The 18,293-nt window shown below is 38.3% G+C and overlaps 1 protein-coding gene across 18 annotated transcripts in view; it reads right to left on the reverse strand.

Moving 5' to 3' along the window:
• VPS8 (VPS8 subunit of CORVET complex) overlaps nt 1-18,293 on the reverse strand; it is a 303,545-nt gene that overhangs the window by 43,063 nt on the left and 242,189 nt on the right. Inside the window, exon 45 of one of the 18 annotated variants that reach the window (XM_055568850.1) lies at nt 8,938-9,153. The exons of the other annotated variants lie outside the window; for them this stretch is intronic. Coding sequence (XP_055424825.1) covers nt 8,953-9,153 — 201 coding nt within the window. The 3' untranslated portion in view covers nt 8,938-8,952. Of the gene's footprint in view, nt 1-8,937; nt 9,154-18,293 lie in introns of those variants that run through there. 18 annotated transcript variants of the gene reach the window in all.

Below are 18,293 nucleotides of genomic sequence, written 5' to 3' on the forward strand. Positions count from 1 at the left end.
CTTTACAGCATTCTACCAGGAGTGGATCCCATCTCAAGAAAACACTTTCTTTGTTCCTTCATAAGAAGCAACACCTCATCTGTTCAAGTTTTATCATGATATTGCAGCAATCCAGTCACATCCTCAGGCTTTACTTCTAATTCTCTTGCCACTTCCACCATATCTGCAGTGACTTCCTCCATGAAGTCTTGAACCCCTCTGAGTAATCCATGAGGGTTGGAATCAACTTCTTCCAAACTTCTGTTAATGTTGATATTCTGTCCTTTCCCATGAATCACCAATGATCTTAATGGCATTTAGAATGGTGCACCCTTTCCAGAAGGTTTTCAGTTGACTTTGCTCAGATCCATCAGTGAACTATGTCAGCTATAGCCTTATAAAATGTATTTCTTTCATAATAAACTTAAAAGTCAAAATTTCTCTTTGATCCATGGGCTACAGAATGGATACTGTATTAGCAAGCGTGAAAGCAACATTAATTTTGTTGTGTATCTCCACCAGAGTCCTTACATGACCAGATGCATTGTCAGTGAGCCATAATATTTTTTTCAAAGGACACTTTTTTTCTGAGCAGTATGTTTCAACAATAAGCTTAAAATATTTAGTAAACCATGTTGTAAGCAGATGTGCTGTCATCCAGACTTTGTTGTTCCATTTATAGAGCACAGGCAAAGCAAAGTTAGCATAATTCTTAAGGGCCCCAGAATTTTGGGAATGGTAAATGAGCACTGGCTTCATCTTCAAGTCATGACCCGCATTAGCCACTAACAAGAGAGTCAATCTGTCCTTTGAAGTTTTGAAGCCAAGCACTTTAAGAACTTCTCCTCTCAAGCTATAAAAGTCCTAGAGGGCAAGGCATCTTCTTTTAATATAAGGCTATTTCATCTATGATGAAAATCTGTCATTTAGTGTCCCTACTTTGATTAATTATCTTAGCTAGATCTTCTGAATAACTTGCTGTTGCTTCTACATCAGTACTTTCTGCTTCACCTTGCACTCTTATGTTACGAAGATGGCTTCTTTTCTTATACTTAATGAACCAGCCTTCGCTAGCTTTAGACTTTTCTTCAGCAGCTTCCTCATTTCTTTCAGCCTGCACAGAATCGAAGACAATTAGGGCCTTGCTTTGGATTAAGTGAATTTTATGGCTTATTTGATCTTCTATCCAGACTACTAAAACTTTCTCCACATGAGCAATAAGACTGTTTTGCTTTATCATTTGTGTGTTCACTGAAGTAGCACTGTTAATTTCCTTTAAGAACTTTTACTTTTCATTCACAACTTGGATTAACTGTTTGGCACAAGAGGCCTAGCTTCTGATCCATTTTGGCTTTTGGTAAGGCTTTCTCAGTAAGCTTAATCATTTCTAGCTTTTGATTTAAAGTCAGAGAAATGTGACTTTTCTTTTCACTTGAACACTTAGAGGCCACTGCAGGGTTATCAATGGGCCTAACTTCAAAATTAATGGTCTCAGGGAATAGGGAGGCTTGGAAAGATCCCCTGGAGAAGGGAAAGGCTACCTACTCCAGTGTTCTGGCTTGGAGAATTCCATGGACTGTACAGTCCATGGGGTTGGACACGACTTAGCATTACCTTTCTTAAGGAGAGGGAAAGAAACAGGGGATCGGCTAGTAGGCGGAGCAGCTAGAACACATACATTTGTTAAGTTTGCCATCTTAAGTAAGCGCAGTTTGTGGTCCCCAAACAATTACAATAGTAACATCTAAGATCACTGATCACAGATCACCATGCAATAATAATGAAAAATATTGTGAGAATTACCAAAATGTGACACAGAGACACAAAGTATGTAAATGCTTTTGGAAAAGTGGTGCCTTAAACTTGCTTGAGGCAAAATTGCCATAAACCATCAATCTGTAAAAAAGAAATGAAGTTTCTGCAAAGTGCAATAAAGAAAAGCACGATAAAATGAGGTAAGCCAGTATACACGGACCATTTACCAACATAGATTATTTTCTGACAATAGCAATTTTCAATTAATTTCAAACAATTCAAGTCATACAAAGAATATTCTCTGACTGTACTAGAAATAAATTAGACATGAGTAACACAAAGTTTTCTGGAAAATTCTCAAATATTTAGGAACTGACAAATTTCCAAATAATGCTTTGATCAAAGAAGAAATCAAAAGGAAATTAGATCCTAAAAATACCCATAATCATGAAGAAACAAGATCTGAATAGACCAAAAATTAGTAAGAAAACTGAATCAGTAATAAAAAATACTTCCCCAAAGAGAAAAGTCCAGGACAAGATAGTTTCATTGGTGAATTCCACCAAGTATTTAAAGGAGAATTAATTCCATTCCTTCTCCAACTCTACCAAAAAACTGAAGAGGAGGGAACTCATTTTATGAGATCAGCATTAACCTTCAAGGAAAGAAGATTACAGGTCAATATCCATGATGAATATAGTTGAAAGAATCATCAACAAAATACTCACAAACTGAATTCAACAGCACCTTATAAAGTTCATATATCAAGTTTAAGTGGGATTCATAGGATGCAAGGAGGGTTTAACATATACACAAATCAATAAATGTCCTAGCCAGAGAAATTAGGCAAGAATAAAAGGCATTCAAATTGGAAAGAAACAAGGAAAACTATCTCTGTTGGTAGATGATATGCTCTTATTTGTAGAAAATTATAAATTTAGATTCCACAAAAAAGCTATTAGAATAAACAAATTAAGTAAAGTAGTAGGATATAAAATATAGGAAATCAGTTGTATTCCTATACACTAACAATTAACAGTTCAAAAAGGCAATTAAGAAACAATTCTATTTACTATAGCATTAAAATTAATAAAATACCTAGAAATAAACGTAAGGAGGCAAAAGACATATACTGAAAACTACAAAATGTTGCTGAAAGAAGTTAAAGACAAAGACAAACAGAAAAACACCCTGTGTTCATATTTAGAAGACTAAATATTGTTAAGATGTCCATACTATCTAAAGTAATCTATATATTCACTGGGGTCAGTTTCAAATGCAATGGCAATCTGAGAAACAGAAAAATCCATCCTAAAATTTATATGCAATCTCAAGGGACCCTGAGGAGCAAAAACAAATCAATTAAAAAAGAAAAAGCTGAAGGTCTCACACTTCTTGATTTCCAAACTTACTGCAAAACTACAGTGATCAAAACTGTGCTAGTCAAAAATAGACGTACAGATCAATGGAACAGAAATAAACCCACATATTTACAATCAAATAATCTTCGACAAAGGGGGCAAGAATACATAATGGAGAAAACAGTCTCTAGCAAGTGCCGTGTTTGGAAAGCTGGAAAGACTCATGTAAATCAATGAAATTAGAACACTCACTCATATCATATACAAAAATAAACTCGAAGTGGTTTAAAGACCTAAATATTAATATAAGACATGATACCATAAACCCCTAGAACAGAACATAGGCAAAACATTCTCTGACATAAATCATAGCAATATGTTCTTAGATTACTTACTCTCCCAATACAAAAGAAATAAAAGCAAAAGTAAACAAATGGAACCTAATCAAACTTAAAAGCTTTTGCACAACAAAGGAAACTATAAACAAAACAAAAAGACAACCTACAGACTGAGAATATTTGCAAATGATGCAACTGACAAGGGCTTAACTTCTAAAATATAAAAATAGCTCAATACAACTCAGTATCAAAAACAAACAAACAACTCAATCAAAAAATGGGCAGAAGACCTTAACAGACATTTCTCCAAAGACATTCAGATGGCCAGGCACTTAAAAAGATCAACATCAACTAATTATTAGAGGAATGCAAGTCAAAACCACAATGAGATATCACTTCACAACAATCAGAATGATAATAATCAAAAAGTGTACAAATAATAAATGCTGGATAGAGTTTGGGAAAAAAGGGAACTCTCCTATACTACTGGCAGGAATAAAAATTGGTGCCACTCTGGAAAACAATATGGAGGTCCCTTAAAAAACTAAAACAAGAACTACCATATGATCCAGCAATCCTACTCCTGGGTATATACTAGAAAAAACTTTAAAAAAGTATGTGCACTCCAACATTAGTAGCAGCACTATTTACAGTAGCCAAGACATGGAAGCAACTTAAATGTCTATCAACAGATGAATGCATAAAGAAGATGTGGGGTGTGTGTATGTATGTATAAAACTCAGCCATCAAAAAAAATGAAACACTGTCATCTGAAGCAACATGGAAGGACCTAGAAATACTGAGTGAAGTCAGAGAAAGACAAAGACAGACAAATATTATATAGTATCACTTATATGTAGAACCTAAAAATAACACAAATGAATTTATTTACAAAGCAAAAATAGTCTCACAGACATAGAAAAACAAACTTATGGTTACCAAAGAAGAAAGTAGGGGGTAGGGATAAATTAGGAGTATAGGATTAACAGATACATGAAAGTGAAAGTGAAGTCGTGTCCGACTCTTTGTGACCCCATGGACTGTAGCCTATCAGGCTCTTCCGTCCATGGGATTTTCCAGGCAAGAGTGCTGGAGAGGACTGCCATTGCCTTCTTCAAACAGATACATACCACTATGTATAAAATAGATAAAACAACAATGATTTAATGTATAACACAGGGAACTATATCTAATATATTCTTAACCTAAGAATAACTATAGGTTATTTCTTGCAATAACCTATAATGGAAATATATTTGTACACACATATATAAAACAATCACTATGTTGTACACCTAAAACTTTTTCACAACAGCACTGTAATGTTTACAACAATATTTATATAATTTATATATATTATAGTTTATATATTGTTGTAATATTATAATTTACAACAATACTGTAAATCAACTATACTTCAATAAACACCTCCCCTCCCAAAGAAACAGTGTACTAACTGGCATAAAGGAGGAATTATAGAATAGAATAAAATAGACTGGAAATAAATCCTGTAAATGGTGTATATGGCCAAATGATTTTCAACAAGGGTGCTAAGTAAGACCATTTAATGTGGAAGAGACAGTCATTTAGACAAAACGGTGGTGGGAGAACTGGAGAGCCACAAGCAAAAGAATGGAGCTAGACTTACAGTCTATCATATATATCAAAAATTACCTCAAAATGGATCAAAGACCTAAATGCCAGAGGTAACACTATGAAACTCTTAGAAAAAAAAATATAGGGGGAACGTTCCATGACTTAGGATTTAGATTTCTTGGATGTGACAGCAAAGGCACAAGCAGCAACAATAACAACAAAGAGACAAATCGGACTTCATCAAAATTAAAAACTTTCATGGACAAATGGACACTGTAAATAGCATAAAAAGGCAGCTCAGAGATTGGAAGAAAGTATTTGCAAATGACACCCGTGATAAGGGTTAATACCCAGACTATATAAAGAACTTCTAAACTCAACAACAACAGGACATACCACTCAATTAAAAAACGGGCAAAGGACTTGAACAGACATTTCCCCAAAGACGATAAACAAACACATGAATGACTAATGACATTAGTCATTCACAGAATGCAAATTAAAAACATAATGAGATACCACTGCACACCTATTAGAGTAGCCAATATTAGAAAGACTGACTATATCAAGATGTGGAGGAACTGGAACCCTCATAACTTCTGGGAGGAGAGTAAAATGCTACAATCACTTTGGAGAACAGTTAGGCAGTTTCTTAAAATGATAAACATACATTTTTCATATGAGTCAGCCACTCTGTTCTGAGGTATCACTCAAGAGAAATAAAAATATATGTTGAAACAAAAATTTTTTACATAAATTTTCATAAAAGCTTTATCTATAGGAGCCATAAACTAAAACTGCCCAAATGTCTATCAACAGGTGGAATAATAAACAAATAATGGAATATCCAGAGAGTCCCTTGGACTGCAAGGAGATCCAACCAGTCCATCCTAAAGGACATCAGTCCTAGGTGTTCACTGGAAGGACTGATGTTGAAGCTGAAAGTCCAATACTTTGGCTACCTGATGCAAAGAGCTGACTCACTTGAGAAGACCCTGATGCTGGGAAAGACTGAAGGCAGGAGGAAAAGGGGACGACAGAGGATGAGATGGTTGGATGGCATCACTGACTCAATGGACATGGGTTTGGGTGGACTCTGGGAGTTGGTGATGGACAGGGAGGCCTGGCGTGCTGAGGTTCATGGAGTCGTAAAGAGTTGGACACGACTGAGCAACTGAACTTAACTGAACTGATAAAATGTAATATTACTCACCAGTAAAAAGGAATGGACTCTCGATACAACAATGTGGATGCATCTCAAATAACTTCACTGAGTGAAGAACCCAGACCAAAAAAGCATACATACTTTACAGTTTCATTTATCTAAAATTCTAGAAAATGCAAGATCTCTCAAGTGGCTCAGTGGTAAAGAATTTGCCTGCCAATGAAGGAGCCACAGGAGATGTGGGTTTCATCCCTGGGTCAGAAAGGTCCCCTGGGGGAGGGCATGGCAACCTACTCCAGTATTCTTGCCTGGGAAATCCCATGGACAGAGGAGCCTAGGGGGCTACATGGACTGTATGTAGCCCTGGGGTCGCAAAGAGTCAGACACGACTGAGCACGCACATAGCAACTAGAAGATGCAAATCAATGCACTGTGACAGAAAGTCAATCGGTGATTTCCCTGGATCAGAAGACAGGGACTGAGTACATTTTTGCAGGTGATGGATAGGGTCAGTATCTTGAGTGTGTTGATGAATTCATACACATATACACATATGTTAAATTTGTATACTTCAAGTACAATTTATTTTATATCAACTATACCTCAATAAAACATTTAAGGAAATTTGCAGAGTACAGTTAAAAGAGTGTTCAGAAAGACATTTATAGCTTTTTATGCTATTCTGGAAAACAAAGGTTTAAAATAAAGAAACTTCCAATTTAAGAAGCTAGAAAAAGAAGATCAAAGTAAAAGCAAACTAAGGAAGGTAATAATAGGCAGAAATCAATGCAGGAGCAATTAAACAAAACAACAAGAAAATTAACAAAGCCAACACTGGTTTTTTGAAAATAACAAAATTGATAAATTGCTATTTAGATTGATTGAGAAAAACAGAATATAAGTTACCAATATTAGCAATGAAAAGGAAATTATTACTCTGCGCCACATTATTCACAGATGTTTTAAGAGGCAATAGGAGCCTATTAAGAACAACTTTATACCAAAAATTTGATAAATGAAAAGGACACACTCCTTAAAAGCAACATATAAAACTGGACCCAAGATAAAACAAAATATGAATAGTCCTACATTTATTAAAGAAGCTAAATTTGTTATCAAATCTTTACACAAAGAAAACTCCAAGTTCACATAGTTTCAGCAGTAAATTTTAGCAAATATTAAGTACACAGAGACTAAGATATGAAATCAGAATATCAACTTATTAACCTATAAGAAAAAATAATTATTATAAGTAGTTCAATAGATACTAGATACTATCTGTCTAGAATGATGCAGAAGAGATATAAGCACTGGGAAAGCAACTGGGCTCAACTTCTCAAGCCTGTTCCAACAGTTTAATTCTAAGAACCTACAGTAAAAGGTGATAAAGACATCTCCTCTAACTGTGGCATCAAGCTATTCAAACAGGACCATAATGCAGTCTTTTCTGCCTTTCCCCTCTGACTTTCAGAATAACTTTAGAAAACATACCTCAACTCAGGGATCAAAACTGCTGGCTACCCAGACTGTCCTTTAAGATTTAGTAGGTCTGCAAAAATTAGACTTGAAAGTCTTTGCTTTAACATATCATGACATTAATACTCTGGAATTTACTCCAGATGTATGATGTAGCTTGCTAAATGTGATCCAATTTTAACTCCTGGTATGCTCTTTCTGAAAAGGGAGAAAATAGATTTTCAAAGCAAAGTAGGTATTTAAGCTTTAAAAAATGACCTCATAAAAGGATCTGCAGACTTTTAAAAACAAGCCAAGAACTAGATGTGGTGCTGGACAATTTATCTGAGAAAGTGGTTCTCTGAAGATTAAGTCAGAGTGTTTGAAGTGGCAAGAGAAATGGTCAGAATCACTTATGAAAGGTCTTATTTCTCATTTAACAGGATTCCTTCTGGAAATGCCTCAGGCAATGCAGCTTAAAAGACACTTCAAATCCAGGTGTGTAGACACTATACCTGGGGATATGGATGATATACTGTGCCAAGGCCTTAATAATGCTACACTTTTGTAATCTTTGTTAATAAAATGATTCCCAACTTAGAGAAGCAAACTGAAGTTAAACAGCAATAGGAATATCTTCCTTATTGCCTTGCTTTTTCAAAAACTAGCCCTGATTTTTCTAATTACCAAAGGAATACATGTTCATAGGTGGAAATTAAGGAATACAAGACTGAAATAAAGCAAATAAAGATGACGAGACAACCACACAGCAATAACTACTATTAACATTTAGAATCATACTGTTTTGTGATCTTTTCATGTAACATCTTGAGACTGTTTATTCCACCATGTCAATATTCTTTGACAACATGTTTCTTCATGGCTATAAAGCAGTCCATTCATACATAGATAGGAAAGGAAAAGGAAAGTGAAGTCACTCAATCGTGTCTGACTTTGCAACTCCATGGACTGCAGCCTCCCAGGCTCCTCCGTCCATGGGATTTTCCAGGCAAGAATACTGGAGTGGGTTGCCATTTCCTTCTCCAGGGGATCTTCCCGTTTCAGGGATTGAACCCGGGTCTCCCGCATTGCAGGCGGGCGCTTTACCCTCTAAGCCACCAGGGAAGTAATCTAACCAAGAATCAGGAGGCTATTAGGACATTAGGTTGCTTTCAGTTTTTAAAAATTATTTTAAAAATGCTGTCATAAACATCCTGGTGTAACACTTGGCGTACACTCTTCATGTGTTACTTTCATTGCCCAGATTGAGTTCCTGCTTCTAAGGATGTGTGTGTGTGCATGCTCAGTTGCTTCCGTCGTGTCTGACTCTTTGTGATCCTATGGACTGTAACCTGCCAGGCTCCTTTGTCCATGGGATTCTCCAGGCAAGAATACTGGAGTGTGTTGCCATGCCCTCCTCCAGGGGATCTTTCCGACCCAAGGATTGAACCCATGTTTCCTGCGTCTCCAGCACTGCAGGCTGATTCTTTACCCACTGAACCACCTGGGAAGGATGTAGACATTTATAAATATAAACTGCCAGTTTTCCTCTTGAGAAGCAGATAGATCCAGAAACTTTATTATAATTCTAAAATCCAAAAAGCTCTGAATTCAAAAGTATTTCTTTTAAAAAACTTTTGGCACCAAAAAATATCTGACATCAAAACCTGACCTGAAGTGAAGCTATTTATGGTCTTTATCCTACGTAAGGATTTGATTATGGGATGGTGCCCTAGACCCCACTGGGAATGTAACATAACATACAACATAAGCACCATTTATTACTTTTCTTTAGTACTTTATAAAGATGCCATTTTCTTGTCCTCCAGCCTTCCATTCCCACCACCTTTATAGGAAAGTCAGTTATTGTTGTATCACTGTCTTATCTTTGGCTGCTTTTAAGATTTCCTCTTTATCTTTGGTTTTAGCCATTTGACAGTGATGTGTCTGAGTGTAGTTTTCTTTGTACTTATCCCACTAGCAGTTTGCTAAGTTTTTGGACATATGGGTTAATGTTTTTCATCAAATGTAGGAAATTTTCAGTTCTACTCCCCTACTTATCTCTCCTTGCTTTTGAGAATGCCAGTGAGAGATAGATATATATATAAAAGACTTTTTGATATCATTTCACAGGTTACCAAGTACTCTTTATTTTAATCTTTTAGTCTCTGTGTTTCAAGATGATTTCTATTGAACTGTCTCCAAATTATAGATAACATTTGTTAAAAAGGCTGCTGATACCTAATGAAATTTTCATCTCAGCTTTTTTAGCTCCAGAATTTACATTTGGCTTTATTTTATAGCTTCCATTTGCTGCTAAGATTTCCCTATGTATTCAATCACTGTGCTAATCTTTTCCTCTAAATCCTTTAACTGATTTATAATTTCTATTTTAAAGTCTTTGACTGCTAATTCAAATATCTAGGTCATCCACAGATCTACTACCATTGATGTTTTTTTTTTTTAATTTTAGGTTACCTTTTCCTTCTTCCAATTGATCGTATGACAGTTTGGGCTTTGACTTTGTGAGGAAGGATTTATTTCGCTTTTGCCCTTGGTCTTAGTATGGCATTTAGTCCTAAGGCATGGTCCTTCTACTGTTTCAATACAAAATCTGAGGTATTTATCAATCCCTCAAATTTGTCAAAGCTTGTACTCAAATTGAGTACTATGCAGCTGCTGGTATCTCTGCTCAGTGCTTTAGGCCTCCTGATGCTACTTTCTCTCTGGTTTCTTGAAGCACTGTTTGTATATGTGCAACTTGGGAACTCACAAGAACTCGCCATTAAAAAGAATACATTTGAATCAGTTCTAATGAGGTGGATGAAACTGGAGCCTATTATACAGAGTGAAGTAAGCCAGAAAGAGAAACACCAATACAGTATACTAACGCATATATATGGAATTTAGAAAGATGGTAACAATAACCCTGTGTACGAGACAGCAAAAGAGACACTGATGTATAGAACAGTCTTTTGGACTCTGTGGGAGAGGGAGAGGGTGGGAAGATTTGGGAGAATGGCATTGAAACATGTAAAATATCATGTATGAAACGAGCTGCCAGTCCAGGTTCGATGCACGATACTGGATGCTTGGGGCTGGTGCACTGGGACGACCCAGAGGGATGGTATGGGGAGGGAGGAGGGAGGAGGGTTCAGGATGGGGAACACATGTATACCTGTGGCGGATTCATTTTGATATTTGGCAAAACTAATACAATTATGTAAAGTTTAAAAATAAAATAAAATTTGAAATGTTAAAAAAATAAAAAATAAAAAAATAAATCCAATGGTTAACTTCTAAAAAAAAAAAAAGAGTTCGGGGATCCCTCTTTCCTGGCTCCCTTCTTTCTGAGATGTCCTCTCTCAATTTACAGCTGATTTGGCAGTCCTGAGCTCTTGTTTCATCTCAATAACAATACTACTTTCTTAAGCTCTTTTCCTCCAGTTCTCCAAGATAAAATGAGATAAGCTTTAAAGGGAAAAAGGCTAGTCAAGCAAAGCGCCTTTAGTTTGCATCCCTCTTTTAAGGTTTTTGTTCCTACAGTTTCTGCCTACTTCTGGTTGCTCTCCAAACAATACTTTGTCTATATAATTGCTACTAGCAGAAGAGTTGTCCAATACAGGCCATTATTGGAACTGGGACTCTGTGTTACATTTCTGAGAAACCTATATGGGGTCAAGAGGCAACAGTTAGGACCCTGTGTGGGAACAACTGATTGATTCAAGATGAGAAAGGAGTACAACAGGGCTGTCTGCTGTCACCCCATTTGTTTAACCTATACGCTGAGCACATTATGAGAAATGCCAGGCTGGATGATTACAAGCCAGAATCAAGACAGGCAGGAGAAGCATCAACAACCTCAGATAAGTGGATGATACCAGTCTAATGGCAGAATGCAAAGAGGAACTAAAGAGCCTCTTGATGATGGTGAAAGAGGATAGTGAAAGAGCCAGCTTAAAACTAAATATTAAAAAACTAAGATCATGGCATCCAGCCCCATTGCTACATGGCAAATAGAAGGGGAAAAGGTGGAAGCAGTGACAGATTTCCTCTTCTTGGCTCCAAAATCACTGCGGATGGTGACTGAAGCCATGAAATCAGAAGATGATTGCTCTGGGCAGGAAAGCAATGACAAACCTCGACAGTGTGTTGAAAAGCAGAGACATTACTCTGCCAACAGAGGTCCATACAGTCAAGGCTATGGTCTTCCCAGTGGTCATGTACGGTTGTGAGACCTGGACCATAAAGAAGGCAGAATGCCAAATGAATACATGCCTTTGAACTGTGGTGCTGGAGAAGACTTCTGAAAGTCCCTTGGACAGCAAGGGGATCAAACCAGTCAATCTTAATGGAGATCAACCTGAATATTCACTGGAAGGACTGATGCTGAAGCTGAATCTCCAGTATTCTGGTCATCTGATGCAAACAGAGGACTCACTCGTAAAGTCCCTGATGCTGGGAAAGATTGAGGGCAGAAGGAGAAGAGGGCATCAGGAGATGAGATGGCTGGACAGCACCACCTACGCAATGAACATGAACTTGGGCAAACTCTGGGAAATGGTGAGGGACATGGAGGCCTGGTGTGCTGTGGTTCCTGGGGCTGCAGAGTTGGGCACCACTGGGTGACTGAACAACAACATTACATTTCTACAAACATTTTTTTCTGTACTATCCCTGCCCCTACTTCTTTCAGAACTCCAATGACATTTATATTTTGCCTGTTCAAGCAGTTCCATAATCCATAGTTCTCTGTTTCTTTTCAGTGTGTATTTGATTCAGGATAGATTCTACAGTTATAAAGTCAAGTTCACTAATCATTCTGCAATGCTCATTATGCTGTTAATTCTATCTAGTGTGTTCTTCATCTCATACATTGAAGGTTTAATCTCCAGATGTTTGATTGGCTCTTCATAACTTCCATCTCTCTAACATGTTCAATCTTTCCTCTAGCTTCTTCAACATATGGAATACAATTATAATAGCTGTTCTTATCTACTAATCCTAGCATATGTGCCCTTTCTGGGTCTGTTTCAATGGACTGTTTTCTTAAGACAATTTTTTAATAGCAGTTTTAGGTTCATAACAAAACTGAGAAGAAAGTACAGAGAAACTACGTATATGCCATACTCCCACAGATGCAGTTTGCCCTGTTATCAACATCTCCCACCAGAGAGGTGCATCTGTTGTAACTGGTGACGTGTTACATGGACACATTATCTCCATCCAAAGTCCACAGTTTACATTAGGGCTCACTCTTGGCACTGCATATGCTGTGGAGTTGAACAAACATGTAACAACACATATCCATCTTTACAGTATCACACAGAGTATTTTCACTGCCCTAAAAATTCTGTTCCATTTATTCATCCTTCCCTCTCTTCTCCCTGCAAGTAAACACTGATCTTTTTACTGTCTCCATAGTTTTGCCTTTTCCAGAATGTCATGTAATTGATTTTTTTATCCTTTTTATGACGTATTTTCCTGCTTTCTTGCATGCCTTGTAATTTTTTATCAAATGTCAGGCACTGTGAATTCTACTTTGTTCAGTTAGATACTTTTGTAATCCTTAACATATTATTGAACTTTGCTCTGTGATGTTGTTAAACTACATGGAAATAATTTGATTGTTTTAGATTCTGCTTTTAAATTTTGTTAGGTGGGATCAAAACAGCAGTTAATCTAGGGTTCAGGTCAGATCAGTTGCTCAGTCGTGTCCGACTCTTTGCAACCCCATGAATTGCAGCACGCCAGGCCTCCCTGTCCATCACCAACTCCCGGAGTTCACTCAGACTCACGTCCATCAAGTCAGTGATGCCATCCAGCCATCTCATCTCTGTCGTCCCCTTCTCCTCTTGCCCCCAATCCCTCCCAGCATCAGAGTCTTTTCCAATGAGTCAACTCTTCACATGAGGTGGCCAGAGTACTGGAGTTTCAGCCTCAGCATCATTCCTTCCAAAGAAATCCCAGGGCTGATCTCCTTCAGAATGGACTGGCTGGATCTCCTTGCAGTCCAGGGGACTCTCAAGAGTCTTCTCCAACACCACAGTTCAAAAGCATCAATTCTTTGGCGCTCAGCTTTCTTCACAGTCCAACTCTCACATCCATACATGACCACAGGAAAAACCATAGCCTTGACTAGACGGACCTTTGTTGGCAAAGTAATGTCTCTGTTTTTGAATATGCTATCTAGGTTGGTCAAAACTTTCCTTCCAAGGAGTAAGCGTCTTTTAATTTCATGGCTGCAGTCACCATCTGCAATGGTTTTGGAGCCCACAAAAATAAAGTCTGACACTGTTTCCACTGTTTCCCCATCTATTTCCCATGAAGTGGTGGGACCAGATGCCATGATCTTCGTTTTCTGAATGTTGAGCTTTAAGCCAACTTTTTCACTCTCCACTTTCACTTTCAAGAGGCTTTTGAGTTCCTCTTCACTTTCTGCCATAAGGGTGGTGTCATCTGCATATCTGAGGTTATTGATATTTCTCCCGGCAATCTTGATTCCAGCTTGTGTTTCTTCCAGTCCAGCGTTTCTCATGATGTACTCTGCATATAAGTTAAATAAGCAGGGTGACAATATACAGCCTTGATGAACTCCTTTTCCTATTTGGAACCAGTCTGTTGTTCCATGTCCAGTTCTAACTGTTGCTTCCTGAACTGCATACAAATTTCTCAAGAGGCAGATTAGGTGGTCTGGTATGCCCATCCCTTTCAGAATTTTCCACAGTTTATTGTGATGCACAAAGTCAAAGGCTTTGGCCTAGTCAATCAAGCAGAAATAGATGTTTTTCTGGAACTCTCTTGCTTTTTCCATGATCCAGTGGATGTTGGCAATTTGATCTCTGGTTCCTCTGCCTTTTCTAAAACCAGCTTGAACATCAGGAAGTTCACGGTTCACATACTGCTGAAGCCTGGCTTGGAGAATTTTGAGCATTACTTTACTAGCGTGTGAGATGAGTGCAATTGTGCAGTAGTTTGAGCATTCTTTGGCATTGCCTTACTGGGATCAAAACTTTACTTAGTACTCTCAGTGCTGCCCTGTGAGTTACTATGCTTTCCAGGTTTGCAATATTTCTGGCTCTCAATGAATCTGAGGCACTGCTACCCCTAATATTTTGGGTACTTCTTTTTCTGGCCTTGAGTCATTTCTCCACACACTAATGGGTCAGTATTCAGTGCAAGGTTGCCTTCTACAGCTCTCCGGAGCCCTTTGTGTGGCTCTTTTCCGTTCAACAGTCTGTCCTGTGAACTCTAGCCACCTGTCTTCCTTGGACTCCCTGCTCTGTCTCAACTCAGAAACCCTGATGAACTCTGCCTTGGTTCTCCCTCCCTGTGCAAAGGCTTGGAAACTTTCCTCCAGGAGTACATTAGGCGGTAATGCTAGGATTTATATAATTTGTTTATTGTCTCTCAGGGGTCATTATCCTTCACTGCTTGAGGTCCAATGTCTTGAGAATCATTGCTTTATATATTTTGACTATTTTCCTCACAAAAGACTCCTAGTGAAATGGAAGTCTCTGTATTACCATTCTTAAAAAAAACAAAAAAATTGTGAATTATGAGATATATCTGGCTAAAAGGATTTGGATAAGAGACTGTGGACTTGTACAAATATGCATTCCCACTAGTCTGTCTCCTCACATCCCCATCATAAATGCATTAGTACTTTTAAAATATGCCAGTTTAATATGTATTTTTAAAAATTTGAAAGTTTAATACATTTTAAAAAGTGGTATCATATTGCTGTTTTAACTGGTATTGCTTTGATCACTGGTAAAGTTGAACACTTTTTCACGTTTTATTGGACAACAAAACTTTTTATACCATTTGCCTATATTTCCAGTAAAACTTTAGTTCTATGTAAAGACTGGAAACACTTTTTTTGGTACTACTGTCTTCCTTTTCAAGCTTTTTCTGGATCAAAGGAAAGTGAAAAAATTTATAGAACCTTAAAAATCTGATTGTTATACTGCTCTGGCAAAGAGGTGAAAACTTGGATGGTAATAGTGGTGTGGCTGTCTACACATTTTCCACAATCACAATCAATGGATAGTATCGATTCCCTTGTTTTAAACTCTTCTTACTCTTACTGTAAGAATATAAACTAAACTCTTTACCTGAATCTTACAAGCTAATAAGGATCCGGCCTTCCCTACCTCTTAAACCTCATTCTTTGCCATGTTCCCCTTTATCACTATGTTCCAAACTGATCTTTTTCAGTTCCTTGAACAAGTTACTTCCTCCTCTGTTCCTTTTTGCCTGCTGTTATCTTTTGCTTTGAATGTTCTTCCAGGGCTGGACCCTTCTTATCTCTGCAGACAGATATTTTCTGACCACCAATTATCAGTAGTGTCTGACTCTTTGTGACCCCAAGGACTGCAGCACGCCAGGCCTCTCTGTCCATCACCAACTCATGTCCATTGAGTCAGTGATGCCATCCATCTCATCGTCTGTCATTCCCTTCTCCTCTTGTCTTCAATCTTTCCCAGCATCAGGGTCTTTTCCAGTGTGTCAGTTATTTGCATCAGGTGGCCAAAGTATTGGAGTTTCAGCTTCAGCATCAGTCCTTCCAATGAATATGCAGGACTGATTTCCTTTAGGATGGACTGGTTGGATCTCCTTTTGTCCAAGGGACTCTCAAGAGTCTTCTCCAACACCACAGTTCAAAAGCATCAATTCTTCGGTGCTAAGCTTTCTTTATAGTCCAGCTCTCACATCCATACATGACTAATGTAAAAACCATAGCCTCGACTAGACGGACCTTTGTTGGCAAAGTCATGTCTCTGTTTTTGAATATGCTATCTAGGTTGGTCATAACTTTTCTTCTAAGGAGCAAGCGTCTTTTAATTTCATGGCTGCAGTCACCATCTGCAGTGATTTTGGAGCCCCCCAAAATAAAGTCTGACACTGTTTCCACTGTTTCCCCATCTACTTCCCATGAAGTGATGGGACCAGATGCCATGATCTTCATTTTCTGAATGTTGAGCTTTAAGCCAACTTTTTCACTCTCCTCTTTCACTTTCATCGAGAGGCTCTTTAGTTTTTCATTTTCTGCCATAAGGGTGCTGTCATCTGCATATCTGAGGTTATTGATATTTCTCCCGGCAATCTTGATTTCAGCTTGTGCTTCATCCAGCCCAGTGTTTCGCATGATGTACTCTGCATATAAGTTAGATAAGCAGGGTGACAATATACAGCCTTGACGTACTCCTTTCCAATTTGGAACCAGTCCATTGTCCCATGTACAGTTCTAACTGTTGCTTCCTGACCTGCATACAGGTTTCTCAAGAGGCAGGTCAGGTGGTCTGGTATTCCCATCTCTTTCAGAATTTTCCACAGTTTCTTGTGATCCACACAGTTAAAGGCTTCGGCATAGTCAATAAAGCAGAAATAGATGTTTTTCTGGAACTCTCTTGTTTTTTTGATGATCCAGCAGATGTTGGCAATTTGATCTCTGGTTCCTCTGCCTTTTCTAAATCCAGCTTGAATAACTGGAAGTTCACAGTTCACCTCCTGCTGAAGCCTGAGTGGCATCTGCGTGGCGCTGGAGCTGCAAGCGGCCAAGGGGAAATACCCCACATCCAAAGTCAGGAGCGGTGGCCGTGGAGAGATACTCCATATCCAAAGTAAGGAGCAGTGGCTGCGCTTGCTGGAGCAGCTGTGAAGAGATACTCCATGTCCAAGGTAAGAGAAACCCCACTAAGACGGTAGGCACTGAGAGAGGGCCTCAGAGGGCAGACAGACTGAAACCACAATCACAGAAAACTAGTCAATCTGATCACAGGGACCACAGCTTTGTCTAACTCAATGAAACTAAGCCATGCCGTGTAGGGCCACCCAAGACGGCCCAAAATCTCCATGGTGGAGATTTCTGACAAAATGTGGTCCACTGGAGAAGGGAATGGCAAACGACTTGCCCTGAGAACCCCATGAACAGTATGAAAAGGCAAAAAGATAGGACACTGAAAGATGAACTCCCCAGGTGGGTAGGTGCCCAATATGCTACTGAAGAACTATGGATGGAGGGTTGTAACACTGTACACGAGGTGGTGACCAAAACCATCACCAAGAAAAAGGGATTCAACAAGGCAAAATGGTCGTCTGAGGAGGCCTTACAAACAGCTGAGAAAAGAAAAGTGAAAGGCAAAGGAGAAAAGGAAAGATATAACCATTTGAATACAGAGTTCCGAAGAATAGCAAGGAGAGATAAGAAAGCCTTCTTAAGTGAACAATGCAAAGAAATACAGGAAAACAGTAGAATGGAAAAAACTAGAGATCTCATCAAGAAAATCAGAGATACCAAGGGAACATTTCATGCAAAGATGGACAAAATAAAGGATAGAAACGCTATGGATCTAACAGAACCAGAAGATATCAAAAAGAGGTGGCAAGAATACATAGAATTGTACAAAAAAGGTCTCGATAACCCAGATAATCATGATGATGTGGTCACTGACCTAGAGCCAGACATCCTCAAGTATGAAATCAAGTAGGCCTTAGGAAGCATTACTACAAACAAAGCTAGTGGAGGTGATGGAATTTCAGCTGAGCTATTTCAAGTCCTAAAAGATGATGCTGTTAAAGTGAAGCACTCAATGGTGGCCACAGAACTGGAAGAGGTCAGTTTTCATTCCAATTCCACCA

Source organism: Bubalus kerabau, chromosome 2, assembly GCF_029407905.1.
Source record: "Bubalus kerabau isolate K-KA32 ecotype Philippines breed swamp buffalo chromosome 2, PCC_UOA_SB_1v2, whole genome shotgun sequence".
NCBI lineage: Eukaryota > Metazoa > Chordata > Mammalia > Artiodactyla > Bovidae > Bubalus > Bubalus kerabau.